General features: G+C 34.8%; 3 protein-coding genes and 1 long non-coding RNA gene across 5 annotated transcripts in view; 1 reads left to right on the top strand and 3 right to left on the bottom strand.

Annotated features, from left to right (window-relative positions):
• LOC111511482 (uncharacterized) overlaps window positions 1-23173 on the bottom strand; it is a 121365-nt gene that overhangs the window by 58846 nt on the left and 39346 nt on the right. The window contains exon 1 of one of the 2 annotated variants that reach the window (XM_074184196.1): window positions 18821-18851. The exons of the other annotated variant lie outside the window; for it this stretch is intronic. Coding sequence (XP_074040297.1) covers window positions 18821-18836 — 16 coding nt within the window. The 5' untranslated portion in view covers window positions 18837-18851. Of the gene's footprint in view, window positions 1-18820; window positions 18852-23173 lie in introns of those variants that run through there. 2 annotated transcript variants of the gene reach the window in all.
• Window positions 1-23173, top strand: part of Mct1 (Monocarboxylate transporter 1) — a 215271-nt gene that overhangs the window by 28455 nt on the left and 163643 nt on the right. The window lies entirely within an intron of this gene.
• On the bottom strand, window positions 1179-3603 carry LOC141486354 (uncharacterized). The gene is made up of 6 exons (XM_074184199.1): window positions 3153-3603; window positions 2701-2964; window positions 2479-2550; window positions 2279-2347; window positions 1533-1628; window positions 1179-1468 (listed from the first exon to the last, which is right to left on the bottom strand). The coding sequence occupies exons 1-6, from the start codon at window positions 3291-3293 to the stop codon at window positions 1181-1183; spliced, it is 930 nt and encodes a 309-aa protein (XP_074040300.1). The 5' UTR covers window positions 3294-3603; the 3' UTR covers window positions 1179-1180.
• On the bottom strand, window positions 22339-22637 carry LOC141486356 (uncharacterized). Its single transcript, XR_012467799.1, has 2 exons — window positions 22511-22637; window positions 22339-22452 (listed from the first exon to the last, which is right to left on the bottom strand). It is a non-coding gene; the product is annotated as an uncharacterized lncRNA (long non-coding RNA).

Genomic DNA, 23173 nt, shown 5'->3' on the forward strand with positions numbered 1-23173 from the left:
GCTAGTTTTGTGTTCGTTTAGCCATAATAATCATAAAAATATGAATAATTTTGAAACGTCTAGCTCAAGTTCATCTGATGAAGAATTTATTTATACTAGAAGACTAAAAGTGTATAGGAAAAGAACAGACTGCTTCGAAAAATATGATGAGCTTGACTTTTACCAACGTTTTCGCTTAAAAAAACAAACTGTTTTGTATCTACTAGATGAAATAAAAGAACAAATTCAGTTACCTACTAATAAGTAAGTTGTAAAATTTGTATTATTAACAGAATTATAAAAAAATTTATTTATTTTTTAGAGGTGGGTGCATTACACCATTACAACAATTATTGTTGACTTTAAGATTCTACGCATCAGGAAATATGCAAATAATCGTATCAGATTTTATGGGAGTGTCTAGAAGTTCAGCTAGCAGGATTATCAAAAAGGTGTCTATTGCTATTGCCTCACTAGCCCGACAACACATTCGCATGTATGAAAATAAAAGGGAATTGGAAGAAGCAGTTGAAAAATTTTATGAAATAGCTTCATTTCCCAAGACCATTGGAGCAATTGATTGCACATTAGTTAAAATTGATTCTCCCGGTGGAAATGATGCAGAAATATTCAGATGTAGAAAATCTTATTTTGCATTAAATGTTCAGACAGTAAGCGATGCTAAATTGAAAATAAGAGATATTGTTGTGAGATGGCCAGGATCGGTGCATGACCAAACAATTTTTAATAATAGCAGTTTAAAGCAAAAATTTGAAAATGGTATATTTGGTCAGTATATGCTAATTGGTGACAGTGGATATTCTCTAAAGCCATATCTTATGACTAAGTTACAACAAACTAGAACACCTGCTGAAAATTTATACAATGAGTCTATAATAAGGACTCGAAATGTAGTAGAGCGTCAATACGGTTTATGGAAAAGACGATTTCCCGTTTTGAGGTTTGGCATGAGACTAAAACTAGAGACCACAATGGCAGTAATAGTCGCAACTGCAGTTCTTCATAACATTGCCATTGATATGAATGATAACTTTACTGAAGAAGATGAAATAGAGGAAGACGATGAGGATGTATTACCCCCCATGGAAAATAATCCAAATATAGCAGAAAATATAAGGAATTTGATAATTAATGAACATTTTGCTAGATTGTAAATACTAATAATAATTAAAAATCAGTTTTATGAAACATTTAATTTATTTAATTGTTTTTCTTTTAATTTGATTTCTAAATCCAATAAAGTCATTTTTTTTAAATGTTCTTCTTCTTCTCTCTCCCTTCTCCTTGATCTCTCCTTCTCCTCTGCTTCTACCGTTTTTTCAAGAAGCTCCTTTTTCTTTTTATAATAATCTTCTTTTGCATTATATAACGGGTTTATTTTGGTTGGGTGTAGTTTTCCGTTGGCTTTTCTTTTTAAATTATTAGGTGCATAACTACTCCAATCGATTTTTTTCTTAATATGCGTTTGCTGGGAACAGACAAGAGTTATATAATAAAAATTACAACTGTACCACACACAATTCAAAACTCACTTTTTTACTAGACATGCTCCCTGAGGGTGTCACTGATGTAGGAGGTGATATCTGGTTCTCCTCCAATACAATTTCTTCAGTAAATTCAGGTACTATCTAAAAGCAAATGTACTATTACATTTTTTGAGGTCCTAACTTAAATATTAGCTTTAATCAGCATAACAAATTAAAAGGTTTGGGAAAAAAAGTTTTTGGCTTTCTACTTCTCCATCTTGATACAAAAAAAAATTTAGGTATCTTCGAAAGAAAGGAAGGAAGTAATCAATTTGAAAATAAGTAACTCTATACATAGATGTGTAGATCATGCGAAGAAACAATTTTCAGACACATACTGGAAGGAAGCCCTCCTGAAACAGCTACTTTCATATGAACATTGAATTACACGACAGAAAAAAATTCTTTCGAAACAATACTGAATACTGAATTATACAGAAGATACTTTGTAATGTAATTCAATGTTTATATGAAAATAGCTGTTTCAGGAGGACTTCCTTCCAGTTATTATCTGAAAGATGTTTCTTTGCATGATGTACACATCCATGTATAGAGTTACTTATTTTCAAATTGATTACTTCTTTCCTTTCTTTGGAAGATTCCCACATAATTTTTGTATCAAGAAGAAGTAGTAGAAAGCCAAAAAATTTCTTTCCCAAAAATTAATCACTCCTAAAAATATAAACCCTTCAATTCAAAATAAAAGGTCTTTCCGAACTATGGATTAGTAGTGAAAAAAATCTATAACTTACTGATTGCGTAGAAATCTCTGACATTTCATCTTTGGCTTCTCCTGCTGCAATTATTGTCATTTCTGAATCCTGTAACAATATATTCAGAATAATTAATATTATACAAGTATGTTCCCAAGACAAAAAATAACAAATTTATCTTGACAACTATTAACAGGTTGCTAATATATTATCATTTAAAAAACGGTTTATTTACTTACAACAAATTGTTGAGGATATTCTTTTAGAAGTTCTTCCTTTAAAACTGAAGATGATGCATCCATTCCAAGATCCTATAATACCACATACAATTAATATTTAATTTTATTGCCCTAACCAATACAGATAAAATCATGAAAGAAATAATGTTTTTAACCATTAACCAAATTTTAGTTTGGTAACTGTTAAAACAAAATGATTTGGTTATAAAAAAATGTAATTACATTTATGAAATCGCTATCCAAGCTGTTATTCAAACCCACCACCATTTTCAGATTTATTATATTTAGGGTTGCTTCTGTTACAGGATCTAAATCAATTTTTATTGCGGGACCACCCCCTGTTCCCGTCATATATGATTTTTGTTTCGCCACATCCTTTCTAGCTTTTGTTTTCAGATTATCAAATTTTGCTTTAATCTGAGATATACTTCTCACTTGTATATTTCTGGAGTTGAAGCTGGAAAGTACTTTGCGCCATGCCTCTTCCTAAAATCATATTTAAATTTATTAATATTGAGGTATCTAACTACATAGATATATATAGTTTTAATTTATTATTTCAAGCTCACACCCTTCACCCTTGATGAAGTAAAATTAGGGTTATGATTACATTAACATGTATTCTACAATAAATAAAATACACACAAAAAATTGCTTGTACTTGTAATACATACCTTTTCTGCATTCGTTACTTTATTAGTAGTTTTGCATTCTAAAATATGCTTGAATTTTTCAATTTCTTGTATTAAATTCATTTCTTCCTCCCGAGAAAAATTTGACGAGCGAACTTTCTTATTATTATTTACCATTTCCATTTCAGTCCAAATCAATCGTCCTCACAAATACAAATAACAAAAACATCAAACACCACAACTCTTAACCTTACTTATTCAAACACTGAACTTAAATACTCGTCAAATATGACAAATCTTGTCAAAATCCATGAATTCCAGGTTGACCAACATCTTAAAAATTACTTAAAAGATACTTTATGGAAAGGGCACTTTAATATTAATTATGAAACCAAATGACGGCAACAGCTACTTTAAAGGGGACTTTAGTGTAAAGTCTCCTTTCGGTAAAGTGGACTTTAGATATTGATTATGAAATCGGCCGTAAACGAATAGCACAAATTTGTTAATTAGTAATAATACCAAAACTGATTATAAAAATTGTTGGAAGTGGCCACCTGCACTTAGTATGCATGCTTCCGCCCTTCTACGCATGGAATTACGCACCCGTTCAAATATTCCCGGCGTATTTCGTATAGTTTCACACGAGGCAACTATTCGCTCTCTTAAATCTTCTAAAGTATTAACGGGAGTTTTATACACAAGGTTTTAAGGTGATCCCATAAAAAAAATCTAAACTGCTGAGATCGGGGGATCTTGCTGGCCATTGCTGAGGTCCTCCGCGACCTATCCAACGATTAGGATAAACTGTATTTAAATGGTTTCGGACAATTACACTGAAATGAGCAGAGGCGCCATCGTGCATGTAACATATTCGATTCCTTAACGCAAGTGACACATCTTCCAATAACCCAGGTAAGTCTTCTTCGAGAAAGTGTAAATTAGAACGACCATCAAGGCGTCCTGGTAGAAAAAATGGTCCTATTAGATGATCACCTATAATTCCTGCCCATACATTAACCGAAAATTGGTGTTGGAAATGGGTTTCGGTTATTGCATGGGGATTTTCTTCAGCCCACACATGATTGTTATGGAAATTTTGAATGGCATTCCGAGAAAAATTTGCTTCGTCTGTGAACAAAATTTGTGTCTCAAACTGTGTGCAATACTTTGTAGATACCACTGACTGAAGTTCACACGCTGTGGAAAATCTCTGGGGAGTAATGCCTGCACTCTTGAAATATGGTATGGGTATAACAAAAAATCAACCAAAATTTTGATGACAAATATTCAGAGTTCTAGCAATCTTCCTCGTACTCGTCTCAGGATGTTCCTCAATTTCTTGCAGTACCGCTTCCTCAATTTCAGGAGTTCTTACTACACGAGGTCTACCTTCCGGAGTCCCTTCCTTGAAACTACCAGTTTCCCCAAGTCGACGATGAATATTTGAAAAGGTTCGGCTATCTGGTAAGGCACGATTAGGATATCTTTCCTGATAAATGCGCCTGGCTTCTGTTGCATTACCATCGGCAAGGCCATATACGTAATGCATTTGCGCCGTTTCCGCATTCGTATAATTTACCTTATTTACTGATACTGATACTGATACTGATATTCAGAAAAACAGCGGACTACCAAAATAACTTCAATAACACTTCAAAATCAATCAAAACGCGCTGTGACAGTTTTTAACACCAACACCTTACTTTAAACCAACATCAATATTAGCTACTGACGTTTGTACATACAGAGAATTCGTTTTTTATTGCTATGGTGGGAACGCTGTTTTTTCTTCTTTTAATCTTTGAAAGAAATCACATATCGACAAACTCCATATTTCCAAGAGGTGCAGTAAATAAATTCTGCTACACGTTATTTATTCCAGGATAACTAAATTTATGTTTTCAAAAATTTTTAAGCGGTGCTGCGTTATGACGTAATTTTAATTGAGAACAGTGCATCTGACAACAAACAAATACCTTTTAGATCCTCAATTATTTTGCAACAAATCTGATCTCTTAGTTTGCTTTCAGTCGATGCACGATACCGCATCAGATTTTTAAGGAATTTATCCTTAAGTAAAGCGATTTTTAATTTTTTGAGCGAAAACCATGCGTCGGACAAAGAAAACCCAGCAAATCAAATGTGCTCAAAAATGTATGGAGATTTTAAAAATATTTTTTGATTCAAGATAAAGCAGTGGCGTAGTATTTTTTTCGCCAAAAATATACATTTCAAAACTCGTACGTACGCCACTGGCAGAGAAAATTAAGAAAATTGTACATCAGAAAATGCGCCTTGAGGCATGGAACATATGTACCAAATATGCCAAAGATGTCTACAAAATTATCTCAGTTATTATTAAAAAACTGATTATTTTTGAAAACTTTGCCACCCTGTATCTCAAAAGTTAAGGCGTTTAGGACATACGTCCATAGGACGTTTTTTCTTTAAAATGGGTCTAAGAATTACCTCCTCAAATATTAGCATGTGTTTAAGGAACACCCTGTATAGTAAGAACTAGATTTGAGCAACTATATCTTCAGTTAGGCCGCGGTTTCCAAATTTTCGGTTGTGATGGGTTCGGAACTAGAGGATTTTCTTACCATACTCGGTCGATTAACTTATCTAGAGACGTACAGTCTATAGTGAGTTTGAATTCCTTATTGCACAGATCTTGAAGGAGTCTACAGAAACAACGACCATGTTATCTTTAACCAACCTTTTTACGAATATAACTGACCACCTACCAAATTCCTATACTTGAAACTATGCAATGATTTCAAGAGGGGCTTCCCAACGATTCACTTGGCCATTAAATATCTACACTCAATCTCGAACAAATACCTCAACTATCTCATGATCTCACCAAAATTCTCCAAAAATATTTTTTCCGCACCGGATAATAATAACGAACGAAAAAGTTATCATAGAAAATCCGATGTAATATCAACAACCATTTCAATTTCCTATAAACAACATAACCATCGAACTGCGCCAAATATGTTACACCGCCATGGCCGCTAATCAAATTATATTGAATTCGGCGGTTTGGAGCTCGCCGCCTGATTATATCAAATAGCAGTTTATGACACTGATTGAAACATAGGCCAAATGAGCAAATTTACGAATTGATGGTCCGTGATGAAATTGATCGAAAACTATCGAATTGGAAGGCCTCGAATGACTCTTCTAATTGGAGAACGTACGTTACATCTACCCACACATACATACTCGTCAATAGAGAGAATTATAGCGCTACCGCCGTTAATATAATTAGAAATCTGAACAAACAATAAAACTCATATCTGGTTTCTGTACAATCTCATCTTCTGGCTTTATTACCCGCACCGTAGCTTCTGAACTCATAATGTAGACAATATCTCGCTGCAAGGTGGAAGGTAGTCATTTATCATGAAATCAGGACGACGCGAAATCCCTCGTCCTTTGGGGGGATCCTTAGTTATTATATGCTGCCTCGCAGCACCTCACTTTACCTTTGCAACTCCTGCTGAGAGTTTATTATTTATCGGAATCCAGATATCTCTGTGTACGGATAAATTAATAATGCAGCTCGGGGGTATGGACGCTTTATTGATTTTCAACATGAATTTATGATTGGGATTACGAGGTTTGTTGCCGTGGAAATCGGCATTTCAGGACGATCACTGATCACTGGCCAACGGTCATCTCATTCGAGTTAACAAACATGAATTTGGATTTCGAAAGTCTGTTCCTTCTCCTCAGGCTTTGTTCTTTGGTTCTAGTTTCAACTTCAATGCACGTGAAATAGTAGGTATATTTATCTGCATTGAAGAAGAACGACAGAAAAAATTTCAAGACAAAAATGGTAAAAATATTTCAGACAAATGTTCGAATATTATTTTTGAATTTCTATTTGAGCATATACTTTTCCATTCCCTACCTTTCGCCCATAAGGGCTAGACATCTTTGAAAATTCAAATCAGATTACAGTATTTAATCGGTACTGAACACAACAAAATCAATATTACTGGAGTTTTTCCCAACACCAAACCGTTATTTCAACACATCGACACATGTGTCGAGGTGTCAAAATAATGGTTTGGTGTTGGGAAAAAACTCCAGTAATATTCATTACTACGCCAAAGGTTCCAAGCACTGCATGACAAGTACAACAAAATGAAGTTTTTTAAAATTATTTGATGAATAATCTTTTTCAAAATAATATATTCAAATAAAAGTGTAAATTTTTAGAGCAGGCGCTATTACAAAAACCACAACACTAGAGAATAAAAGGAAACAGTTTGAGCTAGTGTCAGACCTACTTATCGAACAGTCAACGAACCTCACAAACAGAGTACAGAAGAGTTCCTCAAGGGTCTCTTCTCGGCCAACTCTCTGTCTGCTTTATAAAATAACTAGCTTTTACCCGCGGCTTCGCTCGCATTCATGCCATCAAATAAGTGTCAGTACAATAGAAATGAATCAATACGAGAACTATATGACGTTAAAGTAGCTAGATTTTGGGATTCTTTTCTTACATCATTTTTTTTTATAAAAAGTATCCTATGTTACTTCTAATACCTCCAAGAACATTTGTGCAAAATTTCATGATGATTGGTTGAGTAGTTTTCGCGTGAAACCGTAACAAACACACTTACATTCGCATTTATAATATTAGTAGGGATAGGGATAGGGATTAGTAGGAATGGTCCAGCAAATACCGATATTTCTGGTAACCTCACTATTTTTGCAGATGATATTTCCACATGAGTTTCATCTGTTTAAATCTGTTTTTCCGTTAACCAGCTGTGGCACCCCTACGAACGACAACCCTCAGAAAATCGAAACTTGTGCGAGCTAAGGTATAACGAGGTCTTACCTTTTTACATGTGATTCCTAACACGGGTTGGACGATAGCAAGTGTGAATCGATCGTTCAGCCTAGGGCTTGAACCACCGACCCACACGGCGGTCGATTTGAGTAAGTGAATAAAGCACCCACGCCGAACCGACCGGCTACCGACCGACAGGTCGGTCGGTATTTGAGTATTCGGCATTCGAGTCGAAACAAGTTTCGATTTGAAGAATAGGCTCTTATTAAATTTCCAGAAAACGAAAATACGTCAAATGAAAGGTACCAAATACCTGGTGGCAAAAATTTAATTGAACATTATTGCTATCTCAGTAAAGGTAAGGGTTGGTTGAATTAGACAGAAAAATATGTGAAAATGTAGGGAAAGGTTATTTATCAATGAAATCTTTTATTGATCATTTTGTGTATGTACATATATTATTATAGCCTACCATAAGCCAATTACTACTTTTGTAGGATCAAATAATGATACTAAAAATGTACATATCCAAAATTAGTATCATCATTTTTAACCCACGTTTCACGTAATAAAATAATTATACGTGCTAGCTAACAAATTTTTATAATAGTGTCAACAGTATATGTCTATCTCACACCAAATACTGAGCGTCTGTCCGATGAGAGAGGAGGAGCCTGCAGCCGAGAGAAAGGGAAGCCAGACAGACTACGCTGTAACGCGTTAGGTAACGAAGCGATTTACTCTCCCGTAAGAAGTTATCACTTCAAAAATGTACTTTATAGAATGCATTGGAATCATGTTTGAGAATCCAGTCTATCGTGAACCGTCTTTGAAATAATTAATTTTTCTGCTCTTGTATCTTTATTTTACATAGTATGAAAAATATTTATAATAGTTTTTGATTGAACTTCACGAAGGCCACAGTATGCATTCATTTTAATTTTCATCTACAATCGTCTTCGGGTGATGACTGGACTGATTCCTCCGAGAGATGACTATTTATAGGTCGTTCAAGTACTTTCACTTATCCCCGCTTTCCATTTCCCGCTTCACTGGTTCCGTGGGAGATGACCATTTGGCGGGAGTTGGCAATTTTTCGCTTGATGATGGGTTTCCATATCTTGCGTATTTCTACGCTGGCTTGGCTGAATACGTTGTTGGACAAGATGTATGCGGCTTCCTTGAATTTTCTCCTAAACCAATGTTCCTCTCTGTGCAAGATCTCAGCTTGGGACCACTCGATGTTGTGTTGATGGGTCCAAACATGGTCTGCTACTCCTGATTTGCTGGTTTCCCCTCGCTGTGTGTGTTTATTGTGCTCGGCAATGCGAACATTCAATGGCCTCTTAGTTTCACCAATATACGATTTTCCGCACTCACAGGGTATTCGGTAAATGCAATTCTTGGAATCGCAATCCGCGTTTGGTGGCCTGGTTTTCGTGGGGCTGCTACGGATAATGTTACCGGATCTGAAGCAGGTTCTGATGTTGTACTTGGAACCAATTCTTCTTATCCTCTCCGATAATCCTCTGATGTAGGGAAGTGCAAGCACTGGTTGTGACGGCTTCTCTTCCTTGCGAGGCTCCTGCTATCTTTTAGCCAAAGTCTTTTTTACCATCGCTTGGAGTAGCCATTCCGTTGAAAATCATTTTTGATGATGTCTAGTTCCTTCTCGAGACCTTCCTTCGTATTACAGAGCCCAAAAGCAACCACACTCGAGGTTTTTTGTGGGCTTCTCCAATGGCCAGAGTTTCAAACAGAGTTTCAAACCTTGAGTCTGGTTGAGATATGTTGACGACACCTTCATAATATGGAACCATGTGAATACTGAACTAGACGCCTTCCTGAAACACATCAACAGCGTGAGATTCTCCATCACTTTCACAATGGAGAAGGAAATCCACAACGAATTGCCATTCTTAGACGTTTTGGTGAAGAGGACCGACACTAAGTGGGAAACATCTGTATACCGAAAACCCACTCATACGGGACAGTATCTGAACCACGAATCCAACCACCATCAATCGACTGAAAGAGGAATCATCAAGACTCTATTAGACCGTGCTTTTTTAGTTGTTTCAGGTATTTCAAATAATCTTATGTAGTAGACAATGAAAGTCCGAACTAGTGAAATTCATCAAGAAACATTGTCAATCACCTTCAAACAAACGTTTAATCTTGAATTCATCAATGAATAGCAAGTTGATATATCTCGTTTAAGTCAGATAAAATAACAAATTTTTTTAGTGGTGTGTTTTTTCATTCTGAAGCATAATATTACGATATTATGACTTATTATTGATTTTCAATATTCAAAAGTTAATGGTTCAACATTCATCTCAGTGGAACTCCACTTCCTGTACTAAAGATTATGAGGTTTTCTAATCAACCGTAATAGCTTGTAATCGATTTGATCAATAAGTGTATAACAGTGATTTTGGATCCAGCAAAAATCATCATTATGCTACATGATACATATCTCATGTGTAACTTTTATTGATTTCATTTCAGATCTTTTTTTCGTACTTCGAGATATATTATATTTTGCAGTGTCTACCATTTTTTATAGATCCTCAATTTCAAAACAGGGCAAATATATTGTCAAAAAGGGAATAGTGACTATTAACAGAATATTTTCAACTTGTCCCAATTTCTCAATTGGTCTCAATACTGTACAGAGTAAAATTCATATTCACGATACGGCTGAGAAGATCCGATTTTGTCGAATAATCATAACAAGTAAAGTCTTTTCTATATAATTGACTGCATCGAAAATTCCGTGTCAGTCATTTCGAGGCTAGATATCACATTGTTATGAAAAAGTTTGAAGGACAGACTGACAGTAGGACAAAATATTATTCTTAGTATTTCTGCATATGCTCATGCAGATGACGCTGAATGGCTTTTTTTTGGAGACAAATGTTGAAAATGTGTCAGTGGTGATGTTGGTGTGAGCGGTTCCAACAGCCTTCAACGTAATTGATGAGAAAAACTAAATATTTCAACTTCTGTAGTGGGAGTGAAAGAAGAACCACTTACACCCAGGCTCAAACAGTTATTTTTCTTATTGATTCGGCCGTTACTTGATGAAGATCTATAGTAATTTCAAAAACTACACAAACTTTTTGTGGAGATCAAATCGTGAGGTTTTAAATTCAAACAGTTATATTGTGTCATTTTTAGAGCTATAATGAACAACTCCCTGATCACTGAGGTGGGTTCAACTTAGCACGTTGAATACAATAAATTTTAATAGAATCTCTTGCTTGCAACCCATATACCACTGTCGTGATTCAAACAGTATAATTGATAGTTACCTTTTCTTTAGAGAGTAACTAGTTTAATATAATCAGGCTAGACTAAACAATACTCGAACATGACCTTTTTATTGATTTATCTAAACATATTAGGTAAATATTATTATGAATTGTAGGAAAAAAATCATATCAAAAGCTCATTCAGCTTATATATTGATTATCTGTCAATCCAATTGCAAAACTGAAGGATGATCATAAATTCACCTCGTTTGAATGAAGCGAATTGCAGCCAATTAACCTTACCTTAATACCGATTTATTTCGACAATTGTTGTTGCAGAACCGAATTCGCGTTCAAAACTGTCCGCGAGTCATCTAATTATTTCGTCTGTCCTGCTGACGATTGGATAAAATATTTGAAAAGTTGTCCTATGAGCTGGGCTAGAAGAGTGGTAAAACAATTTTTATCAATACAGCAATATCTTGGATCGTTTTTAGTTGTATTGAACTGAATTGAAGGGAAATTACGGCCTTACCTTTTCCATCAACATGGGAGAAAAGACTCCTTTCGATTTCGCTTGAAAACATAATTTTCCCGACCTTCGTTACTGACACCATAATTAAGCAATAGCTCATGGATTATAACCAGATATGTCATATTTTATACTATTTGGTGCTGTTAACGGTTACCCGCCACATTAATTAGTCGTCAAAACATTCTCTGAATCGTAATTCATTCCATATGGAAACATTAAATTATATCTGATGAATGATGATTTGATTGAATTAATTTTCGCTGCATGCCGCTTCGATACATATCACTATTTGCATATATGATGAGTGAGTATCGTCAGATTTCATCAATTTATATGCTCCAGGCCCAATTGTTTTGCAATTCTAGAAAGGGTTTGATGTACTTTCAGTTCATTTTTGGTTCAGTATAACTGAGTAAAGTTCAACGGTACTGCTATACTTTTCAAAGTTTTTATACTTCACCTCGGATCCGGCTCGTAGGACCACTTTTCGAATATTTCATTGAATCGTCAGCAAGCGAGATGAAATAATTAGATGTATCGCGAACAATTTGAACGCTTATTCACAGAGAATTTGGTTCTGCAACATCGAATAGCTGTCAAAACAAATCGGTATTTAGGTATGGTTAATTGGCTGCAATTTGCTCTATTCAAACGACGCATATTCATCCGTTCAGTTTTGCAATTGGATTCATTGAGAGGTAACGAATTTATTATTTGGCTGAATGATATTTCGATATTGTTCTATTCCTACAACTGGTATTAATATATACTGCGTTCAGAGAATCAATAAACTGGTCGTGTTCGAGTATGGTTATGCCCGATTATGTTAGATGTACTTGATTAATAGAACAATAGAAGGGTAACTATCAATTATACTGTTCCGATCATGATAGTTGGTGTATAGGTTGATAAGTAAGAGATTCTATTAAAATTTAATGTATCCAACGTATCAAGTTGAACCCATCTCAGTGATTGGTGGGTTGTTAATTATATCTCTAGAAATGGAGCAGTTTCACTGTTTGAGCAATACACAAGCCTTGGATTGAAAGATTTTTCCTTCACACCCACCACTGTCGAAGTTTATGAGAAAAACCGTAGAATTCTCGAATTTATATACATGAATTCCAAGATCACTTACAGTTCAGTAAGTTGATATGCAAAATTGGAAACTGGCGTTACATTAATCTCTCCTGCAATGATGAAAGGAAATACTTCGAAACTGGTCTATAGGTGATCTACTCTATTGATTTCCTAGCATTCCTAGATGTATAGTTCAAGTAAACGAGAAAGGTTAAAATCGAGAAAGGTTAATGCAGTCAAGCTGCTGGAAAATAATTCCATAAAAATCAAAATATGAATAGGTAAGTACTCTCTGATCACTCCCATATTGATTTCAATTTAAGAGCCACCGGTAGACAGCTGTTTCAGCCTATTGGGCATCGTCAGTACCGGGCAGGCAGTCCTCGATTGAAGACAAAATGTGAAAAAACAGAAAAGTACTTGATAAAAATAGCTGCGTAAACGCAAGCGAAACATAAGTGGAACCAATAGGTGGTTCCAATATTTCGTTTATATAGATGAGTGGGAAAGTAGGGATTCAAATAACAAAGTGATGTTTGAAAATACTTCTGAATACTACTCATTCACATATATATATATATATATATATATATATATATATATATATATATATATATATATATATATATATATATATATATATATATATATATATACAATCGATGGCTTCAAAAACACTTCACCAACTTTCGTCGAAAGCGTCTGATAATTCCTCTTCCATATTCTCTCTTTCAATATCACTGTCGTCATTTAAATCAATAATGAATAATTCCATCATTGATATGGAAGTGTCCAATCTCCATATAATCTTTTAATCCTTTTCTGTCAGTCTTCTTCGGTAATATTAGATACTTCTTCTTTAACTAGCTCTGTTACCATCTTATCAAATTTTGGAATATTATTTTTACACCTGATGCGTTGTTTCAATTTTCCCCAAATCAACTCGATGGGATTGAAAACACAAAAATAAGGGGGAAGTCTCAGTATGGTGTGTCCATACTTTTCAGCAATGCTCTCAAGGGCATTCACTTTTTCAAATTTTTTTTGTCTGTAAAACTTCAAGTAGTTGGTTTTTGGTATAGTTATCTTCAAAATACAAATTGTTATCCATTAAAAAACTTTGTATTTCATCATTCCTCGAATTTTTATTCAGTACTTTGATGAGCTATCGCGAATGATACGAAACGTTGTCAAGAACTATTACACTATTCGCATCCAAATTTGGGATCAATGTGTTTTCAATCCATTCCCCAAAAATATTAGCTTTCATGTTCTTATGATAGTCAACATTGCAGTCCTTAAGTTTTTTTCCACATAATTTCAATTCGGAACCCATCCTTTACTTACTCCGCAATGCACAATGATTAGTCGCGATCCTTTGTTCGCAGGCACGTTTGGCGTATACATTCTCGAACCATCAGTCCACCCTTTCGTAAAAGTTTCGTGAGTGTCATATCAAGTTTCGTCCAAATAGAAAATTTGTCGTTGGTCTTGTCTATATTTAGTTATTTGTTCTAAGTATTTGTTACGCAATTCCATTATTCTTCTGCTGTCCATAACTGTTTGACGTTTGTTTATTATTTTCAACCTAAATTTTAGTTTCTTTATCCAATTCTGAAGAGTTTTGTCACAGCAGCTCACGTTATGGCCGGAAGTAATCAATTTCTTCCTTATGATTTCAGTTGTAGGAATCTCATTGCTTTTGTAACAGTCGTATATTGTTTTTTCAATGATTTTATCAGATGAACATCTAAAGGTTTTGGTAATCCCGTATCATATCGCGTCTTGCGTTCATAAGGTTTGTTTTTGACTATTTTACGTACAGTTGAGAAAGGAATTTCGGTCAAATCTGATGTTGCTTGTAATAGTTTGTTTCCCTCGAAACCAAACTTGAGATATATACATTGAAACATACTCTCTCTGTTTCAATATTCAAATGCATCCGAATCTTATTCACTGGTATCTCTATTTCGCATTGTTCACCATCGCTATTGGAATCACTACACAGAAAAAAGTCTGCGGTGTTATCACACTCGTTATTACTATTAGTACTTGTCCAAGGACGCCACATTTCGAACAGATAACAAAAATTTCAAGTGATTATAACTGCACCAATATCGAATTTCAACACTCAAATCGCGATCAGTTCCTGAACTGAACATTGACGATACAACGGCGATACTCATCCCCACATTCTATTCGTCACCGTAACATGACTTCAAATTTAATTTTATGACTCTTCAGCCAGTCATAAAACTCGGTTAGTAAAAATTATCCAATACGAACTGCCAATTATTCAGTCCACGTCGACTAGTTCGCAGCAGCATTATTTCTCTGTATTGTTTTTTTTTGGTCTTTGATATAGCCGATAGCTTCAACTATTCACAATACCGGTTACATCGACTATACCAGTTATAAAAAACGCTGATCATGATTGCGACCAAAAGTATGTTGGTCAAAATAAGCGGACTACAATAACGCGTTTCAAAGAACAGGTTTCACGTGGGCCTGCTCCAAAGAAACTATATACCCTTGCATTCTGATTTTTTGCATTTCTACATAAATCGTAATGAGTACGTGGCAATATTATTGGTCCAAGCTGTTTTGCTATAAAATGTAACTCTGCTGGTGATGCCAACATTCTGTTTGTGATTCCTTCTTGATGAACAGCAGTTTATTCGGAAAGGATTGGGTAAGTAGTTGATTGTTTTCTGTCACTCCAATAGTCCTTTTTTGTACTTCATTTGTGAGACCAAAAAATCGATTCTGATCCTTCACGATTTCCATCAAACTGCTTCTAATGACAAAAGTTAGTGTCGCAAAGTTGCAAAATTGCGAGACGGCGGCATTGTTAACTTTTACCGGCGTCAGAACTGAAAATACACTCCATGCATAAATAATCGGATATTTCCATGACAATCGATACGATTCCAATCGAGCGTCGCGCTATAGGACGCCGTTCGACGCGGTCAGCTCATCGATAAATTATGGCGACGTTAATGAATCTCATCGAAAGCTGCAATAATTACCATTAATATTATCCGATTAAGTTAGGCGGTCCATACCCAATTAACCGCACCAAATATTAGTTTATCTTGATAACCCTTCGATATTACCGATTAAAATTATCTGTAAATGCACGTCTGCTCCGTCATCGGAAAGTTATTACGTCTGGCTTGCGGTTGGTCGGGTCTCACGAAAGTCTAAATTGGTCCTACGAGCCGGATCAGGAATCGGATAAATTGACATTCCATAAGCGGAATGGCGATTCGGCTTTTCCACTTGGACAGTGAACTTCTTGTAGCAAAAAAAAATTAGTCATCAAAAATGAAGATAAAATTGAATTAGTTTTACAAGGTTTTTCTGTTTTTTTCAAAAGTCTTATATGCAGGTCGATTGAACTTATACGACTGCATGATTAAGGCCTTTTTCATTTCAGTTTTAGCAATACGGTTCTTATCGACTATTTATCGTGACTGCATCACTCGTGGCAGTAATTTTCACAAGAATAATGCATTTTATCGCCAAGTATAATCTATTTTTTTCTATGGCATACATTCTGTAGAAAAATTGAGAAAAATAATTCATAACTGCATTGCCAACTCATGGTCAGCTATGAGCTGCTAGTGGGTTACTATGTGATTTATTTAGTATTTCTGGTTATATAGGTTCAGGATTACTACATTGTTTGCTGGCTACTACAATACAAGCTTGCTTAGGTAGCCGTAACTTTCAATAGTTATCCTAGAATTATAATATAATCTAATTTGGTGTAATGACATTAATGCATGAATACTTTAATTTCAAGTGAAATTGGCAGATGAAACTTTTAAGATGGCGACTGGGGGCCATCTGGGGAAAAAAATTCAAAGGAAATGGGGGCTTTCACAACCCTAGAGTATGAAGTCAATATCTTCACGTACTACAAAATGGCGGGACATTTGATAATTTCCTGAAGACAAACACATTACTATCGATATTTCTAGAAATATTCCTTTTTATCTGCCATACGGCAATTCCAGCAACCCGATTAGGTTTGTTAAGTTATATTTTGTTTATAAAAACGACAAAAAATGTCAGTACGACAATGAACATCATTGTTCAGTTAGAATATTCTCATTTTTGAGAGCGGTTTTATTTGTAGGAACAACAACAACAATCTCTAAAAGGGTCAATTCTCGTCCATTGGAAGAAAATATTGAAGCAAATTTTATTTACGGTGCGACGCGTAACTTTCACGAGAACGAAAGGATTTTCAATGAACGTTTTCCGAATCGTCCTATCTGTAAAAAATATTTGAGGGAACTTGTATCCAAATTCACAATTACCGCTAGTGTACATAACAAAAAGCCCTCAGGTCATCCGTCCATTCCGGAAGAACAGCAAGTGCAAATAATTGGTGAGATGGTAGTAAATCCTGAAGTGTCTACTTATTCCGTCGCGAATGTTTGTGAGGTATCTCCTTCTACTGTGTGGAGACTCCTGAAGAGGAATAGGTAGCATTCATACAAAATTAAAATGGTACACCAATTAACTGAAGATGGCCCTGATCAAACAACAGAAATCATGACGGAAACCATTGTAAGGCATCCTTCCTATCTCCACAATATTTGTGTGTTAGTGACGAATGTACATTTTTTTAAACGGCAATGTTCACAGACAAAATTGCCGTTATTGGAGTGACACCAACCCTCACGTTTTCCGGGAAACACATACTCAATATCCAGAAAAAATGAATATTTGGGCAGGAATATTGGGAAATCATATTGTAGGACCTCTATTTATTGATCAAAATTTAACAGGAGAACTGTATTTGAATATGCTGGGAACTACTATTGACCCTCTCATCATTGAAATCGTGGAAGCGAATGAATTCGATATGGATATTGTATTCCAATAAGATGGAGCACCACTACATTACTCCAGGTAAGTAAGAAACTAAGTATTTGGTTACTACTTTTTCGGTCGTTAGATTGGCCGTCGCGGTCGTACAGAATGGCCAGCCCGCTCGCCAGATTTAAAACCTTTGAACTTTTTTAACGGGGCTATTTGAAGCAAAAGGTTTACGAAACTGAAACTGCTTCAATATTGGATATACGGCAGAGAATAATAAATATTTGCAGAGATATTGACGTTACTGTGTTCGAAAATGTTTGGCGGAAATATCGGATAGGCTGTTCATATGTCAAGAAGTTAAAGGCAACCATTTCGAGCTTCTTCTGAACTGACCTCAAGCTTATTACCTCATATTATGTAGTTAAATGTTAATGATTTCAGGCAATTATTAAAAGTATTAAAAGTTTCGTCATTTTGTAGTAGTTGAAGATATTGACATTATATTCTAGGCTTGTGGAGCTTCAAAAAGATGTGTTACAAGAGCCCCCTTTCTATTTAATTTTTTTCCCAGATGGCGCCCAGTTGCCATTTCGAAAGTTTCATCTGTCAATTTCAATTCAAAATAAAGTATTCATGCATTAATTTCATTATCCCAAATTTGTATTTTTTGAGTTGACCCGTTCAAGAAATAAAAGGGTGGGGGACATGCACAGCTCATCATATATATATATATATATATATATATATATATATATATATATATGATGAGCTGTTTTCTCGGGTTTCGCTCCGTGTTCTGTGTATTTTCTCCCCATAAGGATTATTTTCACAACGTTTCGGCAAAGTCTCATTTGGCATCTTCTGGTGATGTCTGGTTTTTTCAACTAGACTAGGTTTTTTCAACCAGACATCACCAGAAGATGGCAAATGAGACTTTGCCGAAACGTTGTGAAAATAATCCTTATGGGGAGAAAATACACAGAACACGGAGCGAAACCCGAGAAAACAGCTCATCATACTTTATCCGTGAGAATCTTCGAGTTAACATATATATATATATATATATATATATATATATATATATATATATATATATATATATATATATATATATATATATATATATTTTCTGTCATAGACGAATATGTGTGTCTTATAACTGAATGGAATAAATTTATTAACTTACTATTTGTTATCAACATTTTTGTTGTGCGACAAGGAAGTGGAGAATGTGCAAAAAGGAGTCGCATTACCTTTCCAGGTATCAAAATCACTACCACAACATTCAAGGCTAATTCACGAAAAAGGATATAAATCCCTTGTTGAATAGAAAAAGGTCAAGAAAGTTGATGGGGCTGGTAAAAAAGTATTCTTGGCATATACTGCCAAAAAGGCAAAAAATGCAAACCGTTGACTGAACCAGTAAACAAAAAATCTGATGTTTCGAAATAGGTGTATGAATATTAATGAAACGTTTGAAAGTCAAATACAGGTACAAAGAACATATTATATTACTGAAAAAAATTACCGACGGCTAAAAATCCAAGAAATTCGAAATTTTTGATCCCGCAGAAGTTGCTAGATCATGAAAGAAAAATCAGATGAGGATTGCATATACTTCTCATCTGCCTATAGAGATAATTTTTACAATTACAGCTTAACTTACTTTATGTTTAACTTAACTCAGTTTATGTCGATGGTTTTGAGTTGGTGATAATAATGGGTATGTCTGAGCATGCCGACGTGACATACCTAGGTACAGCAAGCGGCAAACGTGATGGCGACCCGCGCACAAACTCATTTTCAATGTAAACCCTACTACAGCTCTTGCAAGAGTTACAAATGCTCTGTACAGAGGCGTATCATCACTTGTCCTCCAATGTTGTTGCCATTTGGCATGGTCTGAATAATTTGTGTTGTTTCTGAAAAAATGTTATAGTCTAACAAAAAACCAGTCATCAAGTGTGTATCATTATTTAATATTTTAATGAACTGTACTACCTATAATACTAAATAAAATATGAAAAGAAATGACAAAGAAGTCATTTTCCATTTGCTACCCTAATTAAAACTAATTATAGGTACGACACTGGTCGGCTAGAGGCTTATCGTAATCCAATAGTAATTAAGTTGGGAGAGTCTATACCTGCGCGATCGCTCGCCATCACGTTTGGCGCTTGGTGTAGGTGATAGTTGAGAGACTTATTGATATAACTGTTTTGGAAACCAATACGAAGTTTGTTTCGTTGCGCCCTGGAAACATACCACATAGCAAGTTGCAGATGCTCTAAAACTCACAAATCCGAACATGTTCATGGATTTGTGAGTTGTGCGTAAGCAAACGCGAGTACTGGTTTTGTGACAATTGGAAGAGCAGGAGGATGGAAGTCATCTTCGGTTGCTGAATCCTACATGGAAAACTTAGTTGTTACGAAAATTGCATTGTATAGAATGTAAATAATGATCTCAGTTGTAGTATAATTGAAAAAAGTTGAACTACTTCTCGTATACTTGTGGTTGAAGTGATATTTCATGTATAAAGCACATAAAGTTGAGTTTATATGTGCTATAGAAAAAAAAATTCAGAACAATTTTTTGGTCCACTATGAAAACTAGCGATTAGCTATTTATAATATTTATTTCCAATGCTTTGAATGAATCAATCTACCAAATGAGAAAACATCTTCTCATTACATTCATATTTGAATTTAAGATATATCATTAGTATGGGACGCACTCCAGAATCTGCAGGAACTCCAACTGAGACTTATTTTTGTCAAAAATTTATTTTGTTGAATGCTTCATACTGATGACTGAAATGAACTGATTGGTTTTCCACTTCCAATATTGAACAATTTGTATTTTACATGTGCCTCATAATTTTTCATGAGTGCCAGTCAGATTTTCACCATTTTGGTAACAAATTCCTGCGATAATTAATCAAATTTGAAAGGCGGTATTATTGGTCGTGTAATGTCCCAAGTTGTATATATTTCATTGTTGTAAAATACAATTAGTCATTTGTCACACGACACAAGAGTGCTCGTTAATGGCAATATTTCCCTTTTAATGTTCGCGAAATTTTTTCATAAAAGACCGTCCGTCATATGATGTTTCACGACGTAGAATGTTCTGAATATTAACGGTTTGACGAGCTCATGTGCGGTTTTACTTTTTTTTGTCAGCTCGAGCTTTTAGTCGAAAAGCCCGTGGAAAAAATATGAAAGAGTGAAAAGAGACAGACATTATCTTGCTTTCATCCGCCTCTTGAACGCAAGGCGTAAAATTCCGATTAGTTTACGGTTTAATTGGTTTACGGTTCCGTTGGAATTATTCTATCTTCTTGCTTTCGACACTGTAAAAATACTGTAATTGATACGACTGATTTTATTTATATTATGACATAACAATTAATCATGCGCACACTATTTCGAATGTTCGAATACATCAATTGTATTTGCCCGCATCTTGACAACAGTCATAACCTAACAAACCAAACGTCATCAAATTGTTTATTTTTTTCAAATTTTCAAATGTTTCAATATAAAAAAAGTATAACAATTTTCAATTGAAGGTTACTCATATACAAATTGAACTGAGAGCTAACGGCAACAATGTTAAATGTTAGAACTAAATTCTTACGGGGGTCATTTTTATTGTCTATGCATCGCCATTGTAAATAATTGAAAAGTAAGATGATTCCATAAAATTTGCCACCCATAACAAGATAGCTTCTGCATATCGATAGTATGTACGAGCGAATAGGTGAACCAGTTCGTTAAATACTTTGAAACATCGGTAAACTAATCAACACTTCGCAGGTCTATTATATTTGCGACCTTAAAATTCCATAACTAGTCATTCGATTTCTTCATTATCAAGCGTTCTTATCTGGATAGGCGTAGTGTGTTCTGTTTCTTGTGAAGGTGACTTTGTTTTGTATTTATTAAATATATTTTGTTATATTTATTAAATAGACTGTTAGAGTTGGCCGATACTTGTTTTTCAAAATACATTATCATAGATTTTCATCACATTCACACTTTATTGTAAGATAATTAGTTGACCTTAAATTCAGGTATAAATGTTCGTTAAACTCAGGTACAACTGCCATTAATCAGTTCCTAGAATATTATTAGTTTTTAGGTAGATACTAATATTTCAAAAAGTATATATAAATCACAATGTATGTAGAATTTAATTTGTTAGTGAACACTGTTTTTTGAAGTACCGTATTAGGCATAATAAGAAAATGTAATCAGTTTTACCATTGACACCAGGTAGCGCCACCTACTATAACAATTTTTACGTAATTACCTTTTGTCTATTTTCCACGATAGTTTTATATTTGTTGACACCATTTTCAAAAATTAGATTACATTCAAATCTGAGTATTTATACCTACATTGCCTATACCTATCATGAATAATTTGATACCTACATTGTCTATACCTGGGATAACCTCAATTAATAGCAGTATATCCATGAACATAATAAAACATTTTGATAAAATGTAGGTTTAAGGAACTGTGCTGTAGGTTCAGGACTAATATTTAGATCAAGTTGTTCGTTGAGGATAAAAGAATAGACAAAGGGAAAAGATCTGGTATATATCGACTAGAATGTGGTGAATACCTCGCCATTGTTACGTTTCAATTTAGCACTAGATCAAACTGCTCTTATGTGACCTTTCAAAACACTACCTTACCTTTTAAGATCTTTATTCAAAGGATATTAACAATGTAATTCAGTTACAAGTTCATTTTATTCATTTAACATCATAGTAATGGGAATCTTCCGTTCCATAGAAAACCATACCTGAAATGTATAAGAATAAATGTATGCTCCCTGACTAACTGCTTTGACCAGTACTTACGCATTCTCCTATTGCCAATCGACGTTGGAGATCCGAAATTCCTCGCTAGGCTGAAATAGTTGTTATTGTTTGTTTCTCAGTTTTCTTCACCTATCATTTTTTTCAGCCGTTGTCTGCCTTATTCCCTATATCTTTCCAAGAATATTTCTTGCATAGATCGTTATTCATTACTTCCAGAAGGATTACTGACATATTAGAGCCATATCGCCTGAAAAACAATATTAGTTAGCTCTGGTTTCTGAATACTGTTTGATATTTTCGGTAAATATTCTGCATAATATGAATGCTCTAATATTTGTACTGAAAGGGAAGGTTATGGCGACTTACCTTATATGTTTCTATTCCATCGCATGAATAAGGATTGGTAAATAGTTGAAAATAGGTTGGAACAATATATTTTGTAAATATTCGTAAACAAGGTTAAGAGACAGCTGTTGGTTGACATCTGCCGAACTTTCGTAGTATCGTTCCGTCGACTTACACCGAACTAGTTCTACAGTTGTTCACGGGTGGAGGATTTATCGGTTACTCAAGTTGTCAAGGGTTGTTTTAGGGTTGCATTGCTTTGAGAAGGAGTTTTGATGGGTCATGGACTTGTTGATATTGTCTCAAGTGGCTGTGGAGGAATTGATAGATGTATGATGTTGTGCACAGCGCCCCCTT

This window comes from Leptinotarsa decemlineata, unplaced genomic scaffold, assembly GCF_025532065.1.
Source record: "Leptinotarsa decemlineata unplaced genomic scaffold, Ldec_3_MD MMD2_tig00026354_RagTag_RagTag, whole genome shotgun sequence".
NCBI lineage: Eukaryota > Metazoa > Arthropoda > Insecta > Coleoptera > Chrysomelidae > Leptinotarsa > Leptinotarsa decemlineata.

What these genes read in the sequence shown, in the direction of transcription:
- LOC141486354 (XM_074184199.1), bottom strand. Translation starts at nt 3,293, where the DNA reads ATGGAAATGGTAAATAATAATAAGAAAGTTCGCTCGTCAAATTTTTCT. An exon ending in AAGTAACGAATGCAGAAAAG is followed by an intron (nt 2,965 to 3,152) that starts GTATGTATTACA and finishes ATATGATTTTAG; the next exon opens with GAAGAGGCATGGCGCAAAGT. An exon ending in AATATCCTCAACAATTTGTT is followed by an intron (nt 2,348 to 2,478) that starts GTAAGTAAATAA and finishes ATATTGTTACAG; the next exon opens with GATTCAGAAATGACAATAAT.